This window comes from Desmodus rotundus, chromosome 1 (assembly GCF_022682495.2).
Source record: "Desmodus rotundus isolate HL8 chromosome 1, HLdesRot8A.1, whole genome shotgun sequence".
Taxonomy (NCBI): domain Eukaryota; kingdom Metazoa; phylum Chordata; class Mammalia; order Chiroptera; family Phyllostomidae; genus Desmodus; species Desmodus rotundus.
In genome coordinates, this window is record NC_071387.1 from 63,515,226 (window position 1) to 63,538,348 (window position 23,123).

Below are 23,123 nucleotides of genomic sequence, written 5' to 3' on the forward strand. Positions count from 1 at the left end.
CTTCTAAGTGACCATTACAGCAAATCAGCTTCATGCTGGTGGGTAAAATTTTCCAAGGGAAGTGTTCTTCTGATAGTTCCTGAGCCTGTAAGTCACTACCACCCCCACCCGCCACCACACACTCCCCTAGAGGGCTAAATGCACTGTGGCAATAAAACATTCATGCGACTTGGAATTTTAACACAATGCCATTTCCCTAGTTTAACCTGAAAGGAATGCACTAGTCACAACAGACTACATCATCCTGCCATTAAACTCTGCCAAGGAACCGCTTTTTTGGCCGTGCTGGGCCAGCTCTGACGGGAAAGGAGTACACAGACCCACACACTGAGCACAGAAGGGCCACCTCTGCTTCCTCAGCCTCGTCCAGCAACACTCAGCTCTTGAACATGACCCCTGACCCCTCACAATGTGACCTGCTTGTGATGCATGTGTCACTCTGGAACTTCTGCAGAGCCACACACTGTGAGGGCCATTTGCTGCTCCCTCTCAACAGGACTTGGGCCCATGCCAAAGGGTTTTTCTTATTATTACTGATACTATTGAAAGTCTTATGTTTAAGTGCCTGGATACGTTTTCCTTGAGTTGTACAGTGGTCTGTTTTTCTTTTTCCTTTGTTTGCTTTGGACTTTTTAAAAAACAAACTTGCATTTGCATTCATAATTAGATTATGATTACTGACAAAATGGTTTGCTTTGGGGACTACTTATCAAAGCTGCCAGTTCTTTTGCATTTAAGTGACATTTAATTTAGACCTACAAAACACAAAAACAGAAATAATTCTGATTTCTCTTGAGAATTTTAGAGAAAAACTGAAAGGTGTTGAATTCTACAACGTCCATACTTAACCACATCTTATGTGGTTAAAGTACAAGCAACAAATTAATTTTTCTAAATGTATTTATTGATGTATTACTTGTGCAGATACCTACTTTCCAAGGAGCATAACTGACAAACTAAGGAATAAAACCATGCATACATGTACAACAAATGAAATATTAAAATCACATTGAAAATTTTTAATGTTTTAATTAATTTTAAACTGGTGCCAATTAGGCCTTTAAAACCGATAAAACAATATTAATTTTTATAGTCTTCTGTTTTATTTCCACTTCATGTTTTTATTGTTGACACTATTACAGATTAGTTTTTGTTATCAGATACTGTAATTTTGTTCCCGAAACATCCTTTTTCTCTTTATCCTCAACTTCTCTCCAACCTTTAATGGGAGAGAAGCTGAGGATAAAGAGAAGTATGCCTTCCAGATTTTTTTTTACTCTTCTGATTATTCTTTTCTTTTTCATTCTAATCATTAACTATTTTGATATGGGGCACTTTCACTTTTAACCTTGCCTTAGTATTTTTATCTTATTATTCCTCCTCTCACTAAAGTCACTGGAAGTTCTAAAAAGCAGCAAATCCCTCTTTCTTGCCATGGCCCTGAACTACAGCCAGGTGAGGTGTAATTAGCCCTGCAAAAAAATCAGGTGTTCCAAATTTACCCTCCTTGAGTGAAGCCATGTTCTATTCTTAGTAACAAATGAAGAATACCTTATTTCATCTAAGAGAATAACCAAAAATGCAAAATGATGATCTAACATGCACATATAAAATAAAGTCAAATTGTCTTCTTCAGGGTAATTTTTGTCTCCCTGCTCCACAGCATTAAGTCTTAAGCCCTAGTCCAAAGACTTTTTTTTTCTTTCCTTTAAACAGATATTACCATGCTTTGAAAAGTCAGTCACATCCCTTCACCTCAGCCAAGCCATGCTAATTCTGGATAGGGGGGCAGCCAAACTGATATTTTTAAAGGAATTATATTTGACTTGGGGGGCAAGGGCTAGGAAATCAACTGAACAGAGAAGCAAAGATTATTAAAACCTATGAAAATATTTCCATTTCAAAATGTAAATGCTGAAATCAAGCTGTCATTTTAATTTATATAAAACAGCAATAAAAACATTTGATTTTTTTCAAGTAGTCTGGTTTATTATCAATGTATATTCAAATTTCGACTTTGATGTTACTAATGGAAAACCTAGTGAAATTGAAGACAGCAGCACAGGAAGCCATGAGACTAAAATTACAGAGGATAATTTCTACTTAAATCCAGGCAGATACACTTTTTCGCTCACATCAAGTTAATCAAGACAGTGATCCCAAAGTATCTTGGGCCAATACTCCAAAGAAAAGAGCAAGGGTCTGTGTACTTGCACAAGCCCCATGTTAAATCCCCTCATTTGTGATGCATTTCCTCTAAAGGTCTCTGGAACTTTGAGATACATTACTAAAAGAAGTGATAACCAATTTCATTTTATGTCTAAACAACTTGTCAACCAATTTTATAATCTATTCACTACTGTGGTACAGCGATGCATCATAATGAGGAAATCATATTTTATATGAAATTATGCCATTACAAATAAGTGGAATCAGAACAATATAGAGCCAGCTAGAAAAAAAGTCAAATCAGTAAGTCACTGAAGTGCAAAAAGTTGCAAAAATCCAAAAATGTTGCAAAAATATTAACTTATTTTTGTGGGTACATATAGAATGGTCAAATCTGTGATACCCACCGGTGATTTTTATTTTCTTTTAACCAAAAAACATTTTACTGTTAAATGACATAAAAATACAAGTTCAAAAGTTTTGTCAGTTACCTTTTAATTTTTAGAAAGCAAAATAGGTGAGACTTTTCTCACCAACTTCTATTACAAGGAGCACAAACATGCACATGTTAATTTATTCTTCTCAAAAAGACTGCACTTGAAGTTATAGAAGTAGCTAAATCAACTACCACTATGCCACACACAGGCAGTAAACAGACTCTAAACCTGAGTGAGTGCAGCAAGCCTCAGAGGGAAGGAGATATGAAGGGAAAGATGTGTGGATAAAAGAGAAGAAAGGAAAAAGGAAAGGGAAGGTGTGGGATAAAAACAGTCTGAAAGAAAAGCAAGCTACAGGAAAGAAGGGGTTGAGAGAAAAATAGAGTAAGAATGGGAAGGGGAGGAGTGAAATGGGAGACTGAAGGGAAAAAAGGGATGGCTGGGGGAGAGGAGGAATTGGAGCCCTGCGACACAACAGTGGATCAAGCAGCTGGCCGGAGATGCTAATTCAGCGCTTTAACAAATCAATGCCACTTGAAAAGTACAATGTGAGCCCTCACTGGGTAGATGTCAGGGGACTGAGAAAATGCATTCTCAAGTATTTCACATTAAGAGGGAATAATGTGTTAATTTATAACTCTTCACCCTATACACTCGGATTATCTATCTGTGTCAGCGATTTGACTTCTTAAATTTATCAAAAACGCACGCAAAGGGAGGCAGCTTCAGTTTCACCACAGGGAAATGGAGATTTAGGAAAAGCCTGTCCTAGGGTTGGACTGTGGTTCTTTTTGCTTTCCTATTTGGGCTGAAGTATTGGTGGGGGCAGCAGGAAGGAGTGAACATCAGATGGAGAGATCCAGGGAGGAGGGGAACTCCTGGTCCAGTTACTAACAACCAAAGAAAAGGCTTTCTTGGCCTGTAGTTGATTGCATTAGGTACCATCCGTCAAAAATGACACAGAAGAGTAGGAATAACTTGAATCAGCAACCCGAGCTGCCATCATCAGAATTTACTTTACAGAAACTTACTTAAGTCTCTCGGCACACCCAGCGGAAGAGAAGCTGCTGACAATTGGATTGTAATTAAACAGTACTCGTGTAATGCCACTGGAGTTCCACAGACAGAGCTTATAAAAATCAGAAGGGAAGGGAAAGCTAAGCTTATTTTACTTGGTTAGCTTTGAGACAGGGAGGGGAGATGTTGAAGAGCTGATATTACATCCCAGCATTCAGAAGCTTAATGTTCCTTTCTTAAGAAAAACCAATTTTATTAAACGTCAAGTCCTTTTCACTGTTTCCTGATTGTTCCTGAATGTCAATTTAGCTTTTAATAAAATGATAGCACAATTTCTAACCTGAGGAAGAGGTGACTGTTAGTATTCTTACTGCCAAAATTGAAACATGATCAGACAAGTTTTCAAAGGGCAAAAATTGTCAACAAAGGCCAAGTGTGTTAAATTTTTTGAATAAATAAGAGAGAGTAAGTTTCAAGAAAGTGTCTTAAGATCACATCTTCATGAATATAAAGGCGGAAAGTGGGTCTACATATAAAGACTTTAAAACCAGCCAGATTGTAAGTGTTCTGAGTTTCACTTTAAGATTGTTTACACGCAGCAGTATCTTAAACTGTGGGGGTATTTTTATTTGCTACTTGTACAACTGCAACAGAAACAGACATTCTCTTATTTTCAGGACATTCATATGTAAATGAATGCTGATGAATGGAAATGAGATGCTATACATGATGGGCAATGTTCAACATCTAGTTTTTAAAAAGGCAAAGTTACCCCACTCACTGAAGCTTAAATGTCTTTCCTTCTACGAATGGACACAGAATGAAAGCAGAAACAATGATGGACCTTCCACCGGTTTCTACTGACTAAACACTGCCTCAGAGAGATTCTCATGACAGAAAGCAAATGGTCTTTCAATCTTTTGCATCTTTTCTGTGACACAGAATTACGGTCATTTTAAAAAATAAATATTTGATTAGAAATCAAAATTGTAAGTAAATAGCCAGAAATATTACAGCTGCACTGAGACAAAGGTTAAAATGTCCAAAATAATATAATCATTTAATAAATGTTTTATTTCATTCAAAGGAGACAAGAAGGAGTTTCCTAGGTCAAGACCTTTGAGTATACTACCTTCCCTTTTTAGAAAATCTTCAAAGATAGAATATATATACTGGGCAGTATGTTTGCAATAGGAAAGAATCATATTGTGTGCATTTCAAGGGCTCTATGCCCTGAAAGTAGGATTTGTCCTATCCCTGGTTTTTGCATGAATTACCATTACTGCCTATCCCGCCCAAGCTACCCGACAAACTATCTATTCTTATCATTTTGGTACCATTAATCCCCTTCTCCCCTCCCCCTCCCCCACCACACTCACCTAAGGGGTTAAAAGACTTCAGTACATTTGTGACTTGTCAGTGACATATAATACCCGGGTCCTTCATGCAATCAACTTTTACTTGACATGTATTTGCTCATCACAGGACCTGCATTACTACTGGGAAAATGAAGAAAAACCTAAATTAACACTTGACATTCAATATGGTCAAGTCCTTAATTGGCTGGGCTTCCTGAGAAAGCAATTTTCTATTCCCCAAACTGTTCGCGTGTCATGTGTGGAGTGCAGCTCTTGGCCATCACTGCTGTCCCTCGCTCCCTCTAATGAGAGCAGATGAATTAGTGCTACGTGACACGATTTGAACAGGGCTTCCTCCTCCTCCCCTCCCCCAATCTTTCTCTTATACCAGTGACAGCTGTGTGGCAAGGAAAAGAAAGAAAGAGAAATGCAAGAGTAAAGAATCCTGTAAAGGATGATCATTTTTTTAAATGAACCTTAAATGTCTTGTTGAAACTCCAGAACAACACAGTCATTTAATTGTGGAGGTGGGTAAGGGGGTTGTTACAAAGATCAGGGGAATTATCTGGCTATGGTTGATTTGGGTTGTATTAACTTCCAGCATGTTTCTTCCATTCCTGGCTAGTTGTGGTATTGGATTGCATTGGTCTAATTAAAATGGAATTTACATCCACTTTAAAAAGTTTTTTAAAGGTCTGGAGAATGGGTCAACTAGAAAAAAATATGAACAGCATGAAATGATTATTATTATTCTAAGATAAACATACCTCTAAGTTAAAGGGGAAAAAAAAGTCCTTTCAACAAAGATAGGTTAAAGAAAAAGAAAGTCTTTTCAATAAACATTTAGGTCCTGAAGAACCTGCAACATAAAACTGTCACTATACTTTGTTTTTAAATATTGTTTCACTGTCTGAACTTAATGCTAGCCATTCTACTTGAAGTCATTTTGTTTCGTGCCTTTGATTACTGAATTACTACAACAAAAGTTATTTGAACACTGATTTACCCCACCATTTTGGAGAGGGAATATATTCTACGTTAGCTGTGCTTATCTAGCTCAGTAACAAACAACCGAAGGAACGCATGAAAGGAAGGCAGGACAAAATCTGCACTATTCAAAGATACTTAAAAAAAAAAAAAAAAAAAAAGGATTTCTTTGAGCCTTCACTTATTCATTCTGAAACCAAAGAGGAAGTAATTTTAAATGCCTAAATTGCTTAACCAATCCCATTAGGACCAAACAGAACTGGGGAGGGAAGAGAATGTAGCACATGACACTTTTTGGGAAAGTACGTTAGTCCAAAGCACATTCATAAGTAAAAACAATTAGTAAAATTCACTGGCACCTTAACACTTTGGATCTTTAATCATTTTTATTTAAATGGAAGGTAAGGAAAAGATGCTACCTGTGTACCAGAAATTGTATTAAGACTATACCAGTGCCACAAAATCAATGTAAGCATACAAAATATAAACCTTTTAATCCCCCTCTGCACATACGTAGCTCAATCACTTAGTCATTATTCCTATCTAATTCTGAATATCATTTAATATTTCATAAGTAAATTAGAATATATACAAAAACGGTGAAATCCACTGTTGCACTATGTTTAAAGTTAAAACCTGAAATCACGAAACTACTGCCACATTTTACATTTGTGGAAAAAAACATAAAAGGGAATAAAGTATTTTTATAAGGCATTTTTTCCTTTAAAAAAGTCAGTTTATAACATGATTTTAAGTATTGTTACACTAACAAAAAAAATTATACCTACCACAGGAAACTTTTTGGAACACCTTGGATTTTCAAATTTGTTGGGATATTATTTGTTCCAGATGATATGAAAACTCTAGAACATGAGCGCAAGTTAGAAGTATTTTCACTGAAGCAAAGCAATACAACAATGGATACACACTCGCATATATGATTCCTTCCTATGGCCAAAGCACTGACGTTTCAAGTATTGTGAAGATCCCCTTTGAAAGTACAGTGAGACAGCTTGTGAATCGGCATTCTATCAGGTGTTTCGAAGAAAGATAATTTTGTATTCTGGAAAATTAACTTGGTCTAATACATCCAGTTAACTGCTACAGTAGCATTATCATCACTGAGTAACAAAGGGCAATGTGCTCTGCCAATAGCTTTAGAGTGACCTTTGCAATGCTGACTAGTCCCTCAAGTTCCATCTCTGAGATGCAAGGGATAGACAGGGAGGGTTTATTAACTGATACAGGAACTAAAGACCAGGAGCCTCCAAAAGGGTAGGCATTTCACATTCAGGAAAAAGGGAATTCATTTCCTTAAGAAGCAGGGTACTATGAGATCAAGCTAAACAGACCATATTTTTAAAGCTCTAGCCTTCCACAGCATAGAGATGCCCACGTATTGGAAAAGCACAGCATCTTTTTCCCCCATTAGCAACATTGTTAAGTACTGTGAAGAAAAGCCAACTGGGCATTGGTAAGACAGGCTCAATGACTTGAGCTCTAGGAATAAAGCTGAAAAGGAATGTTGACCTCATCTCACAGCTTTAATTGTGATGAGTCCTGCTTTATTTGGGGTAGTTTCCAACCATTGCTAACAGGAGGAATCGACAGACAGAACTCCAGAGGGCAGCAATAGTGGATCAGAAAAATGAATCTGTACTAAACTGGGAAATTTCTTCAACGATCACCTGTAGAAAATCAGCCTTTTTGATTCAAGAAAGGTACTTTTTTTAATTTTAAGAAAGTTAATTGTGACTTTGGCAAAGTGACATGCTTAAACTTGATATTCTCTTAGGGATGAGCAGGCTTTGAAGCTCTTAATAAACTTGAAATGGTTCTGTGGAATGTTAAGGCTTAGTGTAGATGGTTGGTGCCACTGTCATGCCTACACAAAACTATGTCAACCTGGAAATAACTGCAGTAACAGCTCCAGGGTATTTAGAATGGAAGGCTTGCCCTTTTCAAGAATTTTACTTTGAACCATAAAAAAACGCTGCTGAAGTTTCCAACTTGTTCAGCCCAGCTAAAATTAAAATACTTATTGTAGTTTAGAGAGGCATACTGTTCGCCACCCACTTAGTTCATGTTACCTTTACATTAGACCATTTTTTAAAAGTATAAACACAGCAAAGAGAGAATGACTGTTTTAAAATAGCCTGGCACATGGAACAATAAAACCATGTATCAAATACAAGGCACAAGTGTTATTTTATAAAAACTAATAGCATCTAAAAAGGTATATTCTTTTATCCTTCATTCTTCACCATCCTCTTTACTTCAGTGCTTCCCTCCCCTTGTATTAAAGATATTTTACTAAGTCCCAGTTGAAAAGTTTCCGAAAGTGTTAAGTCACAGCTGTGCTGATGCTCAACTTCTAGCACATGGGCATACCAATGTCTTTCTGACAAACTTACAGATGATTCGTAACAAGCTGCACCAGTCACTTGATTTGAAATACCTTACTATAAAACAAACTGTTAATCTCTGGTCTTTTCTCCAGTCCAACTCTTCTCTGAAGCTCTGGAAGCAAACCAATAGCCTGCTATGTTTACATCAGAGATGACTCCCTTCTGATTGGTGTCTGATACTGCCCAGTGATGCTACTCCACAAACCCCCAGGCAGAACCTAAGCACACCCAGGCCTCACCTGCAGATCATTTTAACAAGATGTTGTTTCCTATTCCCACAAAAATCAGTAACAGGGTGACCTTCAATTTGAAATTCAAACCAATTAATTACCTGTTCTGTTGAAAATGTTGATATCTGATTTGCCTGGAGAATTTCAATTATGAATAGATTATTTCTTTTAAAGAGCCCCTTCAAAAAACTAGACAGACATTGAAAATCTCCTCTTACACAATATAAATGATGTTTCCTTGAAGCTTGTATAAAATATTGGCCTTGTACAAATTAGTATAGAGAAGTTTCCCCTTGTGGTCCAACTCCTCCTCATGACATCATAATCAATTGCCTGGTAAATTATAGCAATCCCACAAAGATTCACAGACAAAAATCCACTGCTGAAAGGTGAGATGAAAAGTTTTTTAGGGTTGAATCCAGCTTTTCATCTATCTGCATCAGTAACTGACACGAATCATGGGGCTCTTTTCAGAATTTAGAAATCTCCCTTTCTTCCCCGATAATTCTAAAATTCTTATTTTTCTATCCTTTAGTAAAATCCTTTGACCATTTTTTGTTTTGTTCACATTTTTTCTTTATACGTGGGTCATAAGGAGAAAAGTTGTACATCAAAACTATCAGCATCAGCCCTGGCTAGTGAGGCTCAGTGGACCGAGTGCTGGACTTCGAACCAAAGGGTCACCGGTTTGATTCCCAGTCAGGGCACATGCCTGGGTTTTGGGCCAGGTGCCCAGTGGGGGGTGCAAAAGAGGCAACCACACATTGATGTTTCCCTCTCTCCTTCCTTTCCCCTCTCTCTAATAAATAAATAAAATATTTAAAAAAAACTATCAGCACCAGAAATGTATTTACTAAACATTGTTTTTAAATGTGAAAAAAAATGAAGAATTTGGTTCATCCCAGTGGGGAATTCCCAAGATGAATGATCACATGCAATGAAACTATTATCTTCATCCATTAAAATATTATCTAAAACAGAGGTTTCTATCTGGCAGCCAGTAGGCTGAATAAAGCCTGCAGATGAGTTTTGTTTGGACCACACACTTTAAGAAGTATTTGAAAAGGTTGCCAAGATTTAAAAATCAGGAGATTTCACATAAAAATGTGGATTTCTGGCTTCTCATTTGAAAAAGAGGGAGAGGATCTCAAAACACTATGCCTGCATTTCCCACCTGCCAACAATTGGCTGGAGCGAAGATGCAGCTACCTCACTGTGTTTGACACAAGAGTTTTTTGGTCCACCACAGTCTGCACCAGATTGACTCCACTCATTTAACTTACCTTCCCCTCCACAAGGCCCCGTTAGGCAAGTGCTGATATTTAAAATGTTACACTACTCAACAGAGAGTTTGTAGACTGTGCAAGAAAAAGAAAAGGATATCTATGAATAGAGGATTTCAAATACGTATTTCATGGGCTTATACAATGTAAGACAGTGGGTAGCTAATTTTATTTCAAAATACAGTTGTTCAATAAAACCTAAGTGCAAAGCAAAAGAAATTCATTTTCGTAATTAAAAAGTTTTTTTAAAGCAAATCCAGGACTGATGACCTGGTCTTACACAGTGGTTCAACAAACACTTACACTGGTTTCAAATCAATCACATTCTTCTCTGCAGCCCAGAAAAGATGCTCACGTCAAACTATTACTCAGATCTATATCCATTTTGTTCAGTCACATGTTAACACTTCTGTACTTCCTTTCTAGAAAGATCATGTAGTTAAGTGAAAACTGACCCTAATATGAAAATAGAATACATCTTCAAGGTAAATTTTAAAAGCCAACATTTAGGATGCATGAATATTATCACAGCAAATACTCATCTTTACTGGCTCCACATGTATGCCACAATCTGACATTTATACTTATATTAAATAGACATTATTGCAGGTTCAAATGACCCCAAAAGTCATGGCATATTTCCTTAAAGATGATTATTACCTAAAAGCAGATGTGTATGATAAAGTCACCCTGCACTATTTGCTTTTTTTTCATAACTGAAAGCAAATGCAAGAGGAAAAATCTTTCAACATTCACTGTTCCCAATCAACCACAACAACACAGTATTTCTACCTATTAGTGGATTTTATAAACAAATTAAAAGTACTCTATTTGGCAGAGGAAATAAAGTACCTTTCTGCTTCATCCAACTATATTAGGCAATCTCTGATGTACTGTGTAGTACAGAAATGCACTAAATAAGCTATGATCAGATATATTCCACCTTATTAAAAATAGTAAAATTTACCTGGCTGGTGTAGCTCAGTGGATTGAGCAATGGCTGCAAACCAAAGGGTCACCAGTTCAATTCCCAGTCAGGGCACATGTCTGGGTTGTGGGCCAGGTCCCCAGTGGGGTCCATGTGAGAGGCAACCACACATTTATGTTTCTCTCCCTCTCTTTCTCCCTCCCTTCCCCTCTAACTAAATAAATTATTTAAAAACTAAAACTAAACTAAAATAAAAATTAGTAAAATTTAAATCAACTTTAGTATACTGTTTTGAAATTACATTTCATCTTTAGCCCACATTCTTCAAAGATTATTTTTAATTAGGTGTTTCCTTCCTAAGAGAGAAGTATTTTTCTCCCATTTTCACCTTAAGAAAGAAACCCTTGAACATATGCCAAACTTACTCCACAATCAGATTTCAATCCTGAAATTCTCTTGATTCTTAAAAACTTGAACTTTAAGAAAACAGTTCACAAAATCATAATGATCATACTTCATTCCATAACTCCCAGTAAATAGGAAAGGAGAAAATGCTGTAAGTATGAGCTCAGTAAATATAGTCCAAGGCTCAATATCCCAGTGACAATATGTTATATGCCTTATGGGAAGTATTTTTCCTTAATATCCATTATGTTTGAAACTTGAGCAATCAGAAGTAGACACCTGGAACTCAATTATTAATTCACTTCTCCCACCCCTTTTATATTTATTTCTCTTGAAGCCATCTATCCCCAAGGTGCTTACTGAAGAGACAATCCTATGGGACAGCATGCATGTTCACATGATTTTAAAACACTTGGTATAATCTAAGACTAAACTTATTCTCTCTTTTACTTAATTGTATAGCTTTAGGGGGGAAATTAAAAGACTTCTCAAGTAATTAATTAGTAAAATGTTAAAAAATTAAAACATGAATTCCAGGAAAAGTATAAGTCATTACATTTTGTTGATTTATCTACTTTATTTTAGAAAGGGAATTTTATGGAAAAAACCCCCACACATACACACACACAATTAATTCCCACCCATGATGACCAAAGCTCTAGGCTGATCTGCTCAGGCTCCCAACATAGCAGCTGCTGCAAAGCAGTTCTAGAAGACTCCTGATTTTATTATTTTATTTGCACTTTATTGTTTTAAGGGGAAAAATAAAGAGTGAGATCATGAGTGTTTAATAACATTTAACCTGTGTTCTTTAGGGATTAAAGAACTGTGTTCACTTAACTCCTTCCTTATTTCTGTTAATTACCAACTTCTAGAATAGGGTATCTCAAACTGGGCTTATGTTAGGGCTCACTTCAGCATTCTGCATTTGTAGAAAAAGAAAAAAAATGATTCCAAAAGTACAAGAATACTGGCACATACAGAACAACAGGTTATCAGAATACTTAAAAAGCAGGCAGCAGTTGGTTTATTAAAAAATCATTAAAAATAACTATTTGTATAAGTTAAAATAATATTACTTTTTACCAAAAGGGTGTTTTCAATATAATGAACATCCAAGCTTCTCTGGTCGTGAGAAAACCTGGAATATATTATACACGCATGAATGTGGCCCAGGATGCAGGATATGAGATGGGCTTCCTATCAACAGATTAACACTTCATTTTCATTACTCTAATCTCACCACAGGTTGTGAACACTCTTTTTCTTATTTGAACAACAATGGTACATGAAAAATCAAGCTGACAGGCAGGCGGGGTTTATTAAATGTGTAAGGCCTTTATTCCCTTAACACATCTCACCTGTAGGAAGCCAGGGTTTGGGCTTCCAGTCCGGCTACTGAAACAAGCTCTCCCAGATGTTGGACTTCTCTTTCTATCCTTTCTACTTAATTTATAATAAATGCCAAAAATAAAGTAAGAATGAAAAAATTATTTTTCACAATCAACTCTGTTCAGTAGAGTATAGGATTGGTAATATATTTTAAAATGTCCCATGATTACTTTCTAAAGTTGTCCAACAAAACAAAACAAAAAGCAAAGGGAAACGATGAGATATTTGTAGTTTTAGTCAAAGGGTTTTATCTTGGTATCTCTCTCCCAGCTTAGTTCTAACTTGTTTGAAAAGAACTGTAGTTTCTCACTGGTTGAAAATGGCAATAATTCACACCATAAGAATCAATCTCACTATTTCCCAATAAATGGCACTGAACTTCACCAAAAAGCTATTCTCAAGGAGCAAAAAGATTACAAAGTATAAGGAATCATTCAAATGAGATTCCCAAAATGGAGAATTTCTTTTTAGGGTGAGCCAGTCCACATACTCACTGCACTTGAGGCAGCCATTAACAACTGCTCAACAAACCTAGAAATAAATCACTTAATTCCCACAACCAGCCAATGGACAGGTGTAGACTTTCTATATGCCTGTGTTCCACACGTAAGTGTACTACCATGTGACAGTGTACAATTTTTTTTTTTTTACTATTTTCCATAGCAAGAGTAAGTCTTTCCACAAAGTCTAGAGCCAGGCTTTGATATGGGTTTTTTCTGGTACTCTAGTAATACTTATACCTAAAAAAGAAAGAATAAAAGAAAAGTGGTATTAGATAAAGCAGCAGATAACCTAGCTGACTCTTGAGTTAGGTTCTGACATGAGATCAACAAAGGGAATGTTTGCAGGCATTCTCACCCATGAGACACTTCCATGAATATGCTCAGTTGTAATTATTCTCCTGTATCTTGTCAGTGGGCTCCCAGTCATATCTACTGCCCTCTGTCAGTGGCAGAGGGCACAGTGGTAGGCAGCTTTCTTTACCTATGCGCCCCATTAGGTGCCCCAAATAGCCATCCTAATGATTTAAGTCAATGAAATCTTTCTTGCTTAAATTGTAATGAAAGAAAAAACATTATTAAAACTCTGTAAATAGAGGTTTTAATTTTAATATTAGTTTTGTTATTATATTAAGCTAGTTGAAAGTAATTATTTTTGGCATGTAAAATATTCATTATCCTGAAATTTTTATTTTCAAAACCCCCTCCCAGTTCAGGCACTCTGGTCAAATATGAGTCCTAAAGAACTGTCTAGAGAACAAATAGCCACTAAGACACCTTAATAAAGTTGAAAAATACATGACAGTCACACAAAAGCACAGCAGGTATGATACTGAAAGCTATGTCTTTCCCATATAGAATGACATTTTTTAATCTTGTCAGCTTTAACAATCTCTCTGCCGTTTTAGACAATGAGTTAAAATTTACTAAATACACAATAGTCATGAATCCTCATTGTCTTACGTATACTATGTGTTTTAAATCTCAATTTCATGTCATATGTTAGTATTATCCCTGCCATCATTTCAATTTCTTTTTTAAATGTTTCAGTTAACTCATTAAATAACTGCAGTCTCAAAGAATCATACCTTCAACTTATTGAAGGAAAACTTTACACGTTTCCCTCCTTCTAAGGAAATGCTCTCTCCTGTGTAGATGTAAGTTTAACTGTACAAAATGGTAAGCCCAAGAATTACTTCTAAGAAAAGGAAGAGAAATAGAAAAGGAAAATCTCTTTTCAGTTAAGTACTTTCTTACACAGGCAAAGGATCAAATTGAGCTGCCTTTCAGCGCCTTTGAATGATAAGCCTGGGCCCCTGCTTACATGTTTTTATCACGCACTTACTTAGAGAACCCTTACATAGCAAAACTCGGGACAGTCCTCCTGTCAGCACTTACACACTGAGGACCACATCTGAGGGTGGCACCTCTTTCCCATAATTCTGCCGAATGATGTACTGGCAAAAAAATGCCTTATTCAATTACTGTTATGTTTCAGGTGCATTTCAATTCTTTTATGTTAGGGCAAAAAGAGCCAGTGAAAGTAAGGAGAAATTCAGAAAAAGAGAAATGAGGTGAAAGGAGAATAAAGAAAGAAAGAAATCAGGTCTATGGGAACAGGGAAAAGAAGAAAGAAAAGACTAACCATGTATTTAGGTCATTAAGGAAATTGCTGCCAACCAAATAGAAGTGAGACTTAAATCAACCCCCTCTCAACAACACACAAACCCTAAGACAGTAGCAAAATAACACTGCAGTCCAAAATTATTGAGTAAATAAGATGTCAGATATGCTCAAGAGAATCAGTGTTTCAATGAGTAACTTCCTACTGTTCAAGATTATTTTCATTTCCTTAACAGAGAGAAATGAAAAACTGATGGGCTTAATTAAAGAAAAACAAAAGGATATTATTTTCTTGTTAAAGGATCAATTCTTTTTTTTGTTGTTAATTGGAATGATGATTAATAAACTGAGAATTTGATTTCTCAGCAGGCTGGTTTCAGCAATGCACTGTTTTTCCACAAGCATTTCCATTAAGGAAGTCTCTGTGAATGAAGAAATGATACAGGGCTCCCTCTCCTCTCTTAATCTCTGACTTTGCAGCATGAAATGCTACATAAGAGTGTTTAAACAGAATGACACTGCACACTGTTCTCACCCAAATTAACTCCACTCATAAATGTTCACTTTAGAGTTTGAAGGTATACTATGAAATTTTCTAGACTTTCTACAAGGAATGTACAAATTAAAAAAGAATATTTTTATTTTTTCCTATTCCCTAAACTTTGTTTTAAACCCGGGGAAGAAGGCAGTTACAGGTCATGCTCAGTGAGATTCGAGCAACTTGGATATCACAGCCCCAGGTATCATTTTGGGGATGTCATAGGCACATATTAAAACTTCTTAGAGCTTGAGTTGCTCAGAATGTTTTTTCATCTTATTTTTCTCACCTGTTTACTAATTTATCTTATAGGGAAAAAAACTCCCTCTTTTATACAATGAGCTGCTTATATGTCAGGATATAAAGAATTATATATCCTGAATTATGACTCCTTTTCCTTTATTTCTCTAAAGCTTAAAAATAGATGTCAAAGTTTCCTGAAAGGGTCTTTGAACTCCCTTTCTCCTCCTCTGACCAGTCCTTCAGTAGATGAGGATAACCAAGTATAAAATGTGGAAGCCAGCTGCTTTTCGGGAAATAAAAATGGCATCAGCTTTGGCAGACAGAGGTGAGATCAATCATTTTCTACAATCTTCACATAATCTGCTGACCAAGGCCTAGAGAAGGGTGGTTATGTAGCGGCAAAAGCATACCATGAAAGATACAAGAGGGTTTTTACGTGGTGAAGAACTCATTGTATGCATATAACAAATCAGGCTCCAAACCTCATGAGAAAGGAAATCTTGGAACCACTATATTCCATGTTCTTTGGACAATAACAAGCAAGGAGTCTTAGGGAAAATTTCTCTCACTGAAAAAGTCATCCCATGATTCACGCTTTTCTCACTACTACCACAGAGTTCCCTGACAATACTCTGGAAAGAAAGGAGTTAATTCCTGTATCAGTTCAAACACTATGATTCAAATTATGGGCACAAGCTAAAAGCAAATGTCGGTTACTTCTGTCATTCCTTTTGATATACACATTTTAATCAAGAGTCCCAAGTTCAGAAAATACCTCTTCACCTATAGCAGTCATTGGCTATTCATGTTTATAAGGAAAATCTTCTCAAAAGCTTTGCCGATTGATAAGGGTAGAGGCCCAATGTTACTTTCTTTAAGGAGTGTTGTAAATGCATAAAGGTGGAAAGGGAGAAGCACTAAAATTTTTGTTTTTTATTGAAGAGGGTAACGCCAGCTCACTATCTGTAACAGTCTGTTCCTTAGGAATCAGCTCCCTGTGTCACAACGACCTGGCAAACTTGAATGCTTTCACTATCACTAGAGTTCTTGCAAGCCTGCTTTGGCTGTGACCCATTCACTTTTGCCCCAACTTCTCAGAGATGCCTTACTCAGCATCTAATTAGTTAGGGAGGATTTGCTGCAGCTCTTAACCCTGACACAGGAGTGGGAGTGTGTGCTGCTGTGGTAGCCCAAATCTGTCCTGTCACTACATTAATCAGATTTTCATAAAGGCATGCATGAATAATTGGATTTATCAGTGGATGTTAAGATACATTCATAAATATAATTATAAAAAATACCTGCAATTATAGATAAGATATCTGCACCTTTAGGGATTTATTTTTCAACTGTGGTTACTTGACTCACCTCAGCAAAAGGCTTTTACAAATTATACAAACACACAGTACTAGTTTGCAGATGGCAGAAAGATGAGGAAAATAATTTCAAAATGATCACCTACTACGTTCAAATTCACTTAACATAGTGTGTTGCAAATAAACTTGAAATTTTTGGACAAGTTTTTAACATATATATCATACATATCTGAGAATATGTTGGTGCATGCTTTACTTGCATTACCATTACATAAATACCATCTATACGACTTACTATTTTTCCATGGCAACTTCCCCAGTGCATTACAAATTAGACAGTATCTGGTAAGTGAAATCTGCATGCTATACACAGACTTCCACAAACACCTGTCTCTATGCTACAACTTGTATTTTAACAATTACCTAAATATCCCTATTTTGGGGTTATATTATCAGAATAGATGTCAAGAATTACATTTGAATGTATGTCTATACTTAAAACTTCAAAATAAAACCTATTAACACTCAAATTAGAGAGAGGAACTAAATAGGAGGTAGCAGCCTACTAATTCAACAGGCTGAAATTACATGCCTCCTAATACAATATAAATATTTATTTTAGCATCATGACGGTAAGTTTGGTCAATTTAATCCTTTTTTTTAGTAAGACAAGATCATTAAAAAGGGAGTAAAAAGGGAGGAGGAAAAAGTGCAGAAACCTAGGTTTGGATGAAGCCTGGCAATGAAAGTCATTTTCAAAGACCGTTAACTATCAATTGCTTTACTCAGGGTTCTGATTAAGTAAGAATATACGTTCTATGTTAAAAGGCTTGTCTACATGAGTGGGATAGAGTTTAGAATAAAAATGTATTGTATGAACTATAAAAAGAATCAAACCACAATATACACCTGGACATCTGACTTGTAAGAAAAACAGTATATGTGCCTTTTAAGCTGTTAGTGAATAAACACTCAAATAACTTAGGGGAGAAGGGTAAGAAGTCAGACAAAACCATCATTTCCAATTTAAAGTATAGATTCAACAAAATGAAACTCTGTTTGCCTATATGAATAGAAGGAACTAAGAGACTACTGGGAGAAAAATTCATATTGAACATGCTTTTAAATGGATTCTAGCAATGTAATTATATATTTCTTACAATATATTTTATTTATCATTTCTCTGATATGTGCTAGATTTTATATTAGTAAGAAAGTTTGCTTTACTTTGTCGTATCTCTGGTGAGCAGATGCTCTGGTATTAATGTAAATCATTGATTTAATTTTTAGCTTTCTTGTTTTGCCCCTCACCTATCTAGCAAATTATTTCTCTGGTGATAACTAACACATCATGCTAATGAGAGAATCTAATGCACAATAGAAAAATGTCACTACTAATAATATTTGCATGAAGTTAAATAAAGCAACTGTAAGAGAATGTCAGACAGTGTTCTTTAATAAGACACAGTTTCACAATGAAATTATGTTGTTAATTGTGTTACATCATTGGGTGAATCCTAAATTACTACATAATGATGCACAGAGTCATTTATAATTCTAACTTAGTATTTCACTCATGTCTGAAAAGAGACCTTATTAAGGAATCTACATTTTATTTGAAAAGGTTAAATATACCTCACCAATAATTAAAGGAAAATGCCTCCAGTAATGTAAACGTGTAAAACATGGGCTACAGCCATTTATCTGTTATGGTTTCATTTCTGAAAAGATTTCAAAATATATTAGACTATTGCATCACTTGAGGTACCTATGAAGAATTTTATATACCAGTCTCTCAAATACACAAAACATTTTAGAAAAATCACCTTTAAAAACCTGATTTAAAAAAAAGAAGGTTCAAAAGCAGGCCTTATTTTTTGCTTTTAACTAAAACTTCATGAGGTTAAAATGAGCAAAATAACGTTCTGGACTCTAGGAGATTAACAGAGAAGATGAGTAAAGGGTTTCTGGTCATTCTCGGCCTGTCACTGATCAAAGTAAACCAAATAAGAACTCCCTTTACAAAAGTCAAGAGGCATGCCCTTTAAGGTTATCAAATATTTGTCTGTATGGAAAAAAATTATCCCTCTTGAAAAGATCATAATTGAATATGGGAAAAAATGTGGAGAGACAGAAAAATGCACTGAAATTGTTATATCCCTAACTTTAGCAGAACATACTTAATTCCACCAAATCTAAATTGGCTTCATATTGTGGTATCTTTTTGTTAGTATTAGACAAACGGAAAAATTTACATATAAACAGATCCTACTTTGCTCATACAAAACAACAAAGATTTTTATATCTTTACTTTGCCTATAAAAGACACAAGCCTAGATTATTAAATTTCAGTATTCATGAGACATTTCCCACTACAAGTTTTGCTGTAGTTAAATAATACTGGTGGTGAATTCTCTATAACTCAGTTTTGAAACCTACTAGTCAGTTTTCTCTAATATTTAATGAAATGATCAGGTAAATCTTACAGTTTTTATGTTATTACAAAAAATTTGAGATAAAAATATACCAAATAAAATTTATTTCATGAGCTAAATCAGTTTCTGAGAAATTGAAGTAATAATAGAAAAGTCTTTTAATGCCTTAGCAATGAGATATACAGAATTCTGCATACTTGATTAAACTGGACAAACTTTTACCTGTAGTAAGACAAAAGCTAGATTAATGTTTGTATCGAAACTAGTATTCCTTAAAACTACTGGCTTCAAGAAAAGACAATTTTAAGAAAAGTGTCTTTCTTGTACACACACACATACACACACGTTCTGAATCAGCATTGCTGATGAAATATAGGTAAGGAAAATAAACATATTAAACATACACAGCACATATATTTTTAGATTTACACATAGTTTGAATTTAAGTTTATATAATAGTTATACAAACTAAAATGTCATCCTGAAGGAGAAAAAAGAAACAGGTAGACTCATACCTCTTTTACATGCTTTTCAAAAACGCACAGGAGGTAAACATTTAGTAACCTTGAGAGAAAAAGAGGGGGGCGTCGCTAACTACATCAAAACCAAAAATAAAATATAGTTGAATCACAACACTTTTTTAAATTGTGATTTTTCTCCATTTATTGTACTACTGTTTAGTAAATAGTATAATTAGTCTTATAGTTTTATATAGCATCATTATGCATAAATTACTTCCCTCTCTTTCTACTTCAGTTTATATAGTCACTGAAGCTCACTATTATACACACATACACACAGGTACACACAAAATAGATCTTTTTATACCCACAGAGTCAAATAGCTGCATCAAAGACATCATAATAGCTTAGTTGTACAAGTTTCTCTCTCTGAGCGATTTCAAATTATTTTCCTAATTCTGACCCATCATTTATTTAATTTTCTTTTCTTTTTTTTTTTTAGCTAAAATGTTTTCCACAACTTAATGTCTCCTTAGATTCAAATCTACTTGAAAATGGGCTAGTGCCAAAGAAGCAATCTAACACCATCTCTGTGGTTCAATAGCCATTTATCAATTGATCATTATCTCTATCTGGTTTTATTAACTCTTTTCTAGCTAGAGGGAGACCTGAACCAATCTTCCCTTCCAATACACACAACACACACACACACCCCTGACCTCCAGTAACTCACACAAAACCCTGAAGGTAACATCTAATTTTTAAAGTGTGGCACAAGCTATTTAATCCTAAGCAAAATGAAAACACACTCTGTGTTCCAACCAGGAACAGAGCCACTCAGGCAGGGATATGCCTCAGAAACACACCTCTCAAAGCACACTGCAATGACAACGAATTATCTCTGGGAGGAAATGAACTTAACTTGCAAGAATGGGAAACTGCACATAAAGAGTTGCTTATTGGGTTTATGTTGATTCCATTTAAACCCAGCTTACTGTATCAGCAGTAATCAGGGTCCCTCTACAGGATATGTCAAAATACACCTTATTCAAATGCATTTATCCTATCTAGAATTGTGCAATAAAACTGTTCGCTAGCTAAATGCTACAAAACCCTGGCTCGGTGCACAATCTTCTGCAGATGTATTTCTAAACTTATGGTAATTTACAGCCTAGCAAATTGTTTTCTTTTCTTCATTATCAATACGTCAAAAATCTAAATTACGTCAATAAAATAATTCTCATGGACTCTTACAAACAAAACTGGGTTTTTAAAGAGAGCAGTTGTATTTTTTTAAATGAGTGAAACAGTATTCATTTCTTAACCATCATCTGCTTAAAATCCAAGTATTTGTCAGTAATACTTTCGTGCTGTGTGGATGATAATATCATACTAACTCTTGCTTTGTGTGAGTTTGGTGTAGGCTTTTGAAAATCAAGACGTGTCTAGGAGGGAGGCACCAGGGAACTTCCCTCCCTCGCTTGAGCACAGTCCAAGAGGAAAGTTTCTGGGTTGTTTCCCTTTGCTTCCTCTCACCCTCGCTCCCCCTCGGAGCCGCAGAGCCAGCAATTGTGCAAGAGGAGCCTAGCGCGCAGGGCGCGTATCACCGAGCGCGTGGTACGAACCGCCGGCTCCGGTGATTAATTATCAGCAGCCGCTGGCCTCGCATATCACCTCGGCTTTCTCGGCAGAGCCAGCACACCCAGCACACCCAGCCGCCACCGGCGTGGCCGGGACGGAGGAGCGGCTCTGGGGAGGACGCCGAGGCTGTTCCGGAGCGTGAGTGCGCCGGCGGGCGGGCGGGCGAGCAAGCAAGCGTGCGGAGCCAGAGCCAGCGGGGAGCGCAGGGGCAAGTGTGGAGGCAGGCGGGCAGAGGAGCTGGAACCAGCCGGCACAGCCCTCTACACCCACCGCCTCCTCCCCGACTCTGGGCGCTGGCAGCGATTCCTGCATAGCCTCCCGTCCTCAGGTCGGAGTCTGCTGCCTCCAGCCCTAGGAAGTCAGTTGGGCTGTGCGGAGGGGCCCCTACATTTTATCCCTAGTTGGAGAACCACCTCTGAGATAGACACTTTGAGGAAGTGATTAATATAGATGGAAAGATACAGTTGTTGGGTGGTGGCTTTTAAAAAAATTTTAAACAGAAAACAAATAAAAAAATTGTCTTTTCATGACCCAGGTTGTACTGTGAAAACTTTGCAACAAATGCCTTCGCTTTCTTTTACTTCGGTATCCTTTCCCCTTTTTAAGGAGCCCTTAGGGAAACCATGAAGTAACCCTACACATTTCAGTAACACAGTTATGGCAAAACAGAGCCCAACTACGAAATGATCAAAATTTTTTAAATGTTAAGAAAGAATAACAGCACAAACAAAAGTGTACATAACAATTTAAGATTTCTTAAAAAAAAAAAAAAAAGAAAGTAACTTACCTGTTGGGACATTCTGAATAAAAGGTTAGTATCAGCGTTTTGCCATGTCCCCATGAACCCTGGTTCAGCCGCAGTCGTTCTGGTTCCGAACTGCATGGAGTTGTCAGTACAGGAGTCTCTTAAAGTCAAGTCTCTTGCCCTCTTTGGCTCTCTGTCTCTCTGTGTCTCTCTTTCTCTCACATCCACTTCTGCCTCTTCTGACTGAAAAGTGAAGGTGGATTTTTTGAGCCTCTTGGCAGCCAGTAGCAGGAGTGTAGTGTAGTTAAGAAGCTGGCTGAACTGTGCATTTCATTTGGGAAGGGGGAGATTTGGGGGTTGGGAGGGGGTCAGAGCTTCTTTCGCACCTTCTGCACAGATACCCCTATCATTTATGCATAGATTGTGACTCCCCGAGCTTGCCTTTGCTCAGTTTAACAGCTGCCTGTCAGGTGTGCAGGCAGCACTGGAGACCCAACCATCAGCTTCAAACTCTCAGCCACTGCATGTCATTGGATAGCAGAGCTCAGAGTCAACTGCACTGTTCCACTGTCAGGCACCAAATGACACCCTGCACTAACCCCTTTCCAGACACACACACAGATACACACTTCTGCACTCTCCAAGCAGTACCATGATCACAGAAGGACGGTACAAGTGGCCAGGAGAAGCTAGGGCCCTTCTCAGAGAATTTTTCCCAACAATGCTTTCAGGTATAACATGCAGTACCTGACATCAGTCTTTCCTTTTAGCATTTGTAAACTGCTATGCTTAAAACATTTTTTTGAACTATGCTGGAAGAAAGAAAAATATTCAGATTTAAGAGAATGTAAAGTTGGTTCAGTTGTTGTCTAAATGTTAACTCCTAAAAGCCATATAGTATGTGCCAGGCTCTTTATACCCACATATAGATTCCCAGAGAAAATAATACACATAGGGACATAACTTTATACTCTAAGAAGTAAATAAATAAACCTAGCAGTTTTTAA

General features: G+C 36.6%; 1 protein-coding gene across 7 annotated transcripts in view; it reads right to left on the bottom strand.

Annotated features, from left to right (window-relative positions):
* Positions 1 to 23,123, bottom strand: part of BNC2 (basonuclin zinc finger protein 2) — a 420,364-nt gene that overhangs the window by 260,758 nt on the left and 136,483 nt on the right. For 6 of the 7 annotated variants that reach the window (XM_053924666.2, XM_045193712.3, XM_024558294.4 and 3 more), the window contains one exon: positions 22,159 to 22,359. The exons of the other annotated variant lie outside the window; for it this stretch is intronic. In XM_053924666.2, the coding sequence (XP_053780641.1) occupies positions 22,159 to 22,359 (201 nt within the window). The remainder of the gene's footprint in view (positions 1 to 22,158; positions 22,360 to 23,123) is intronic. 7 annotated transcript variants of the gene reach the window in all.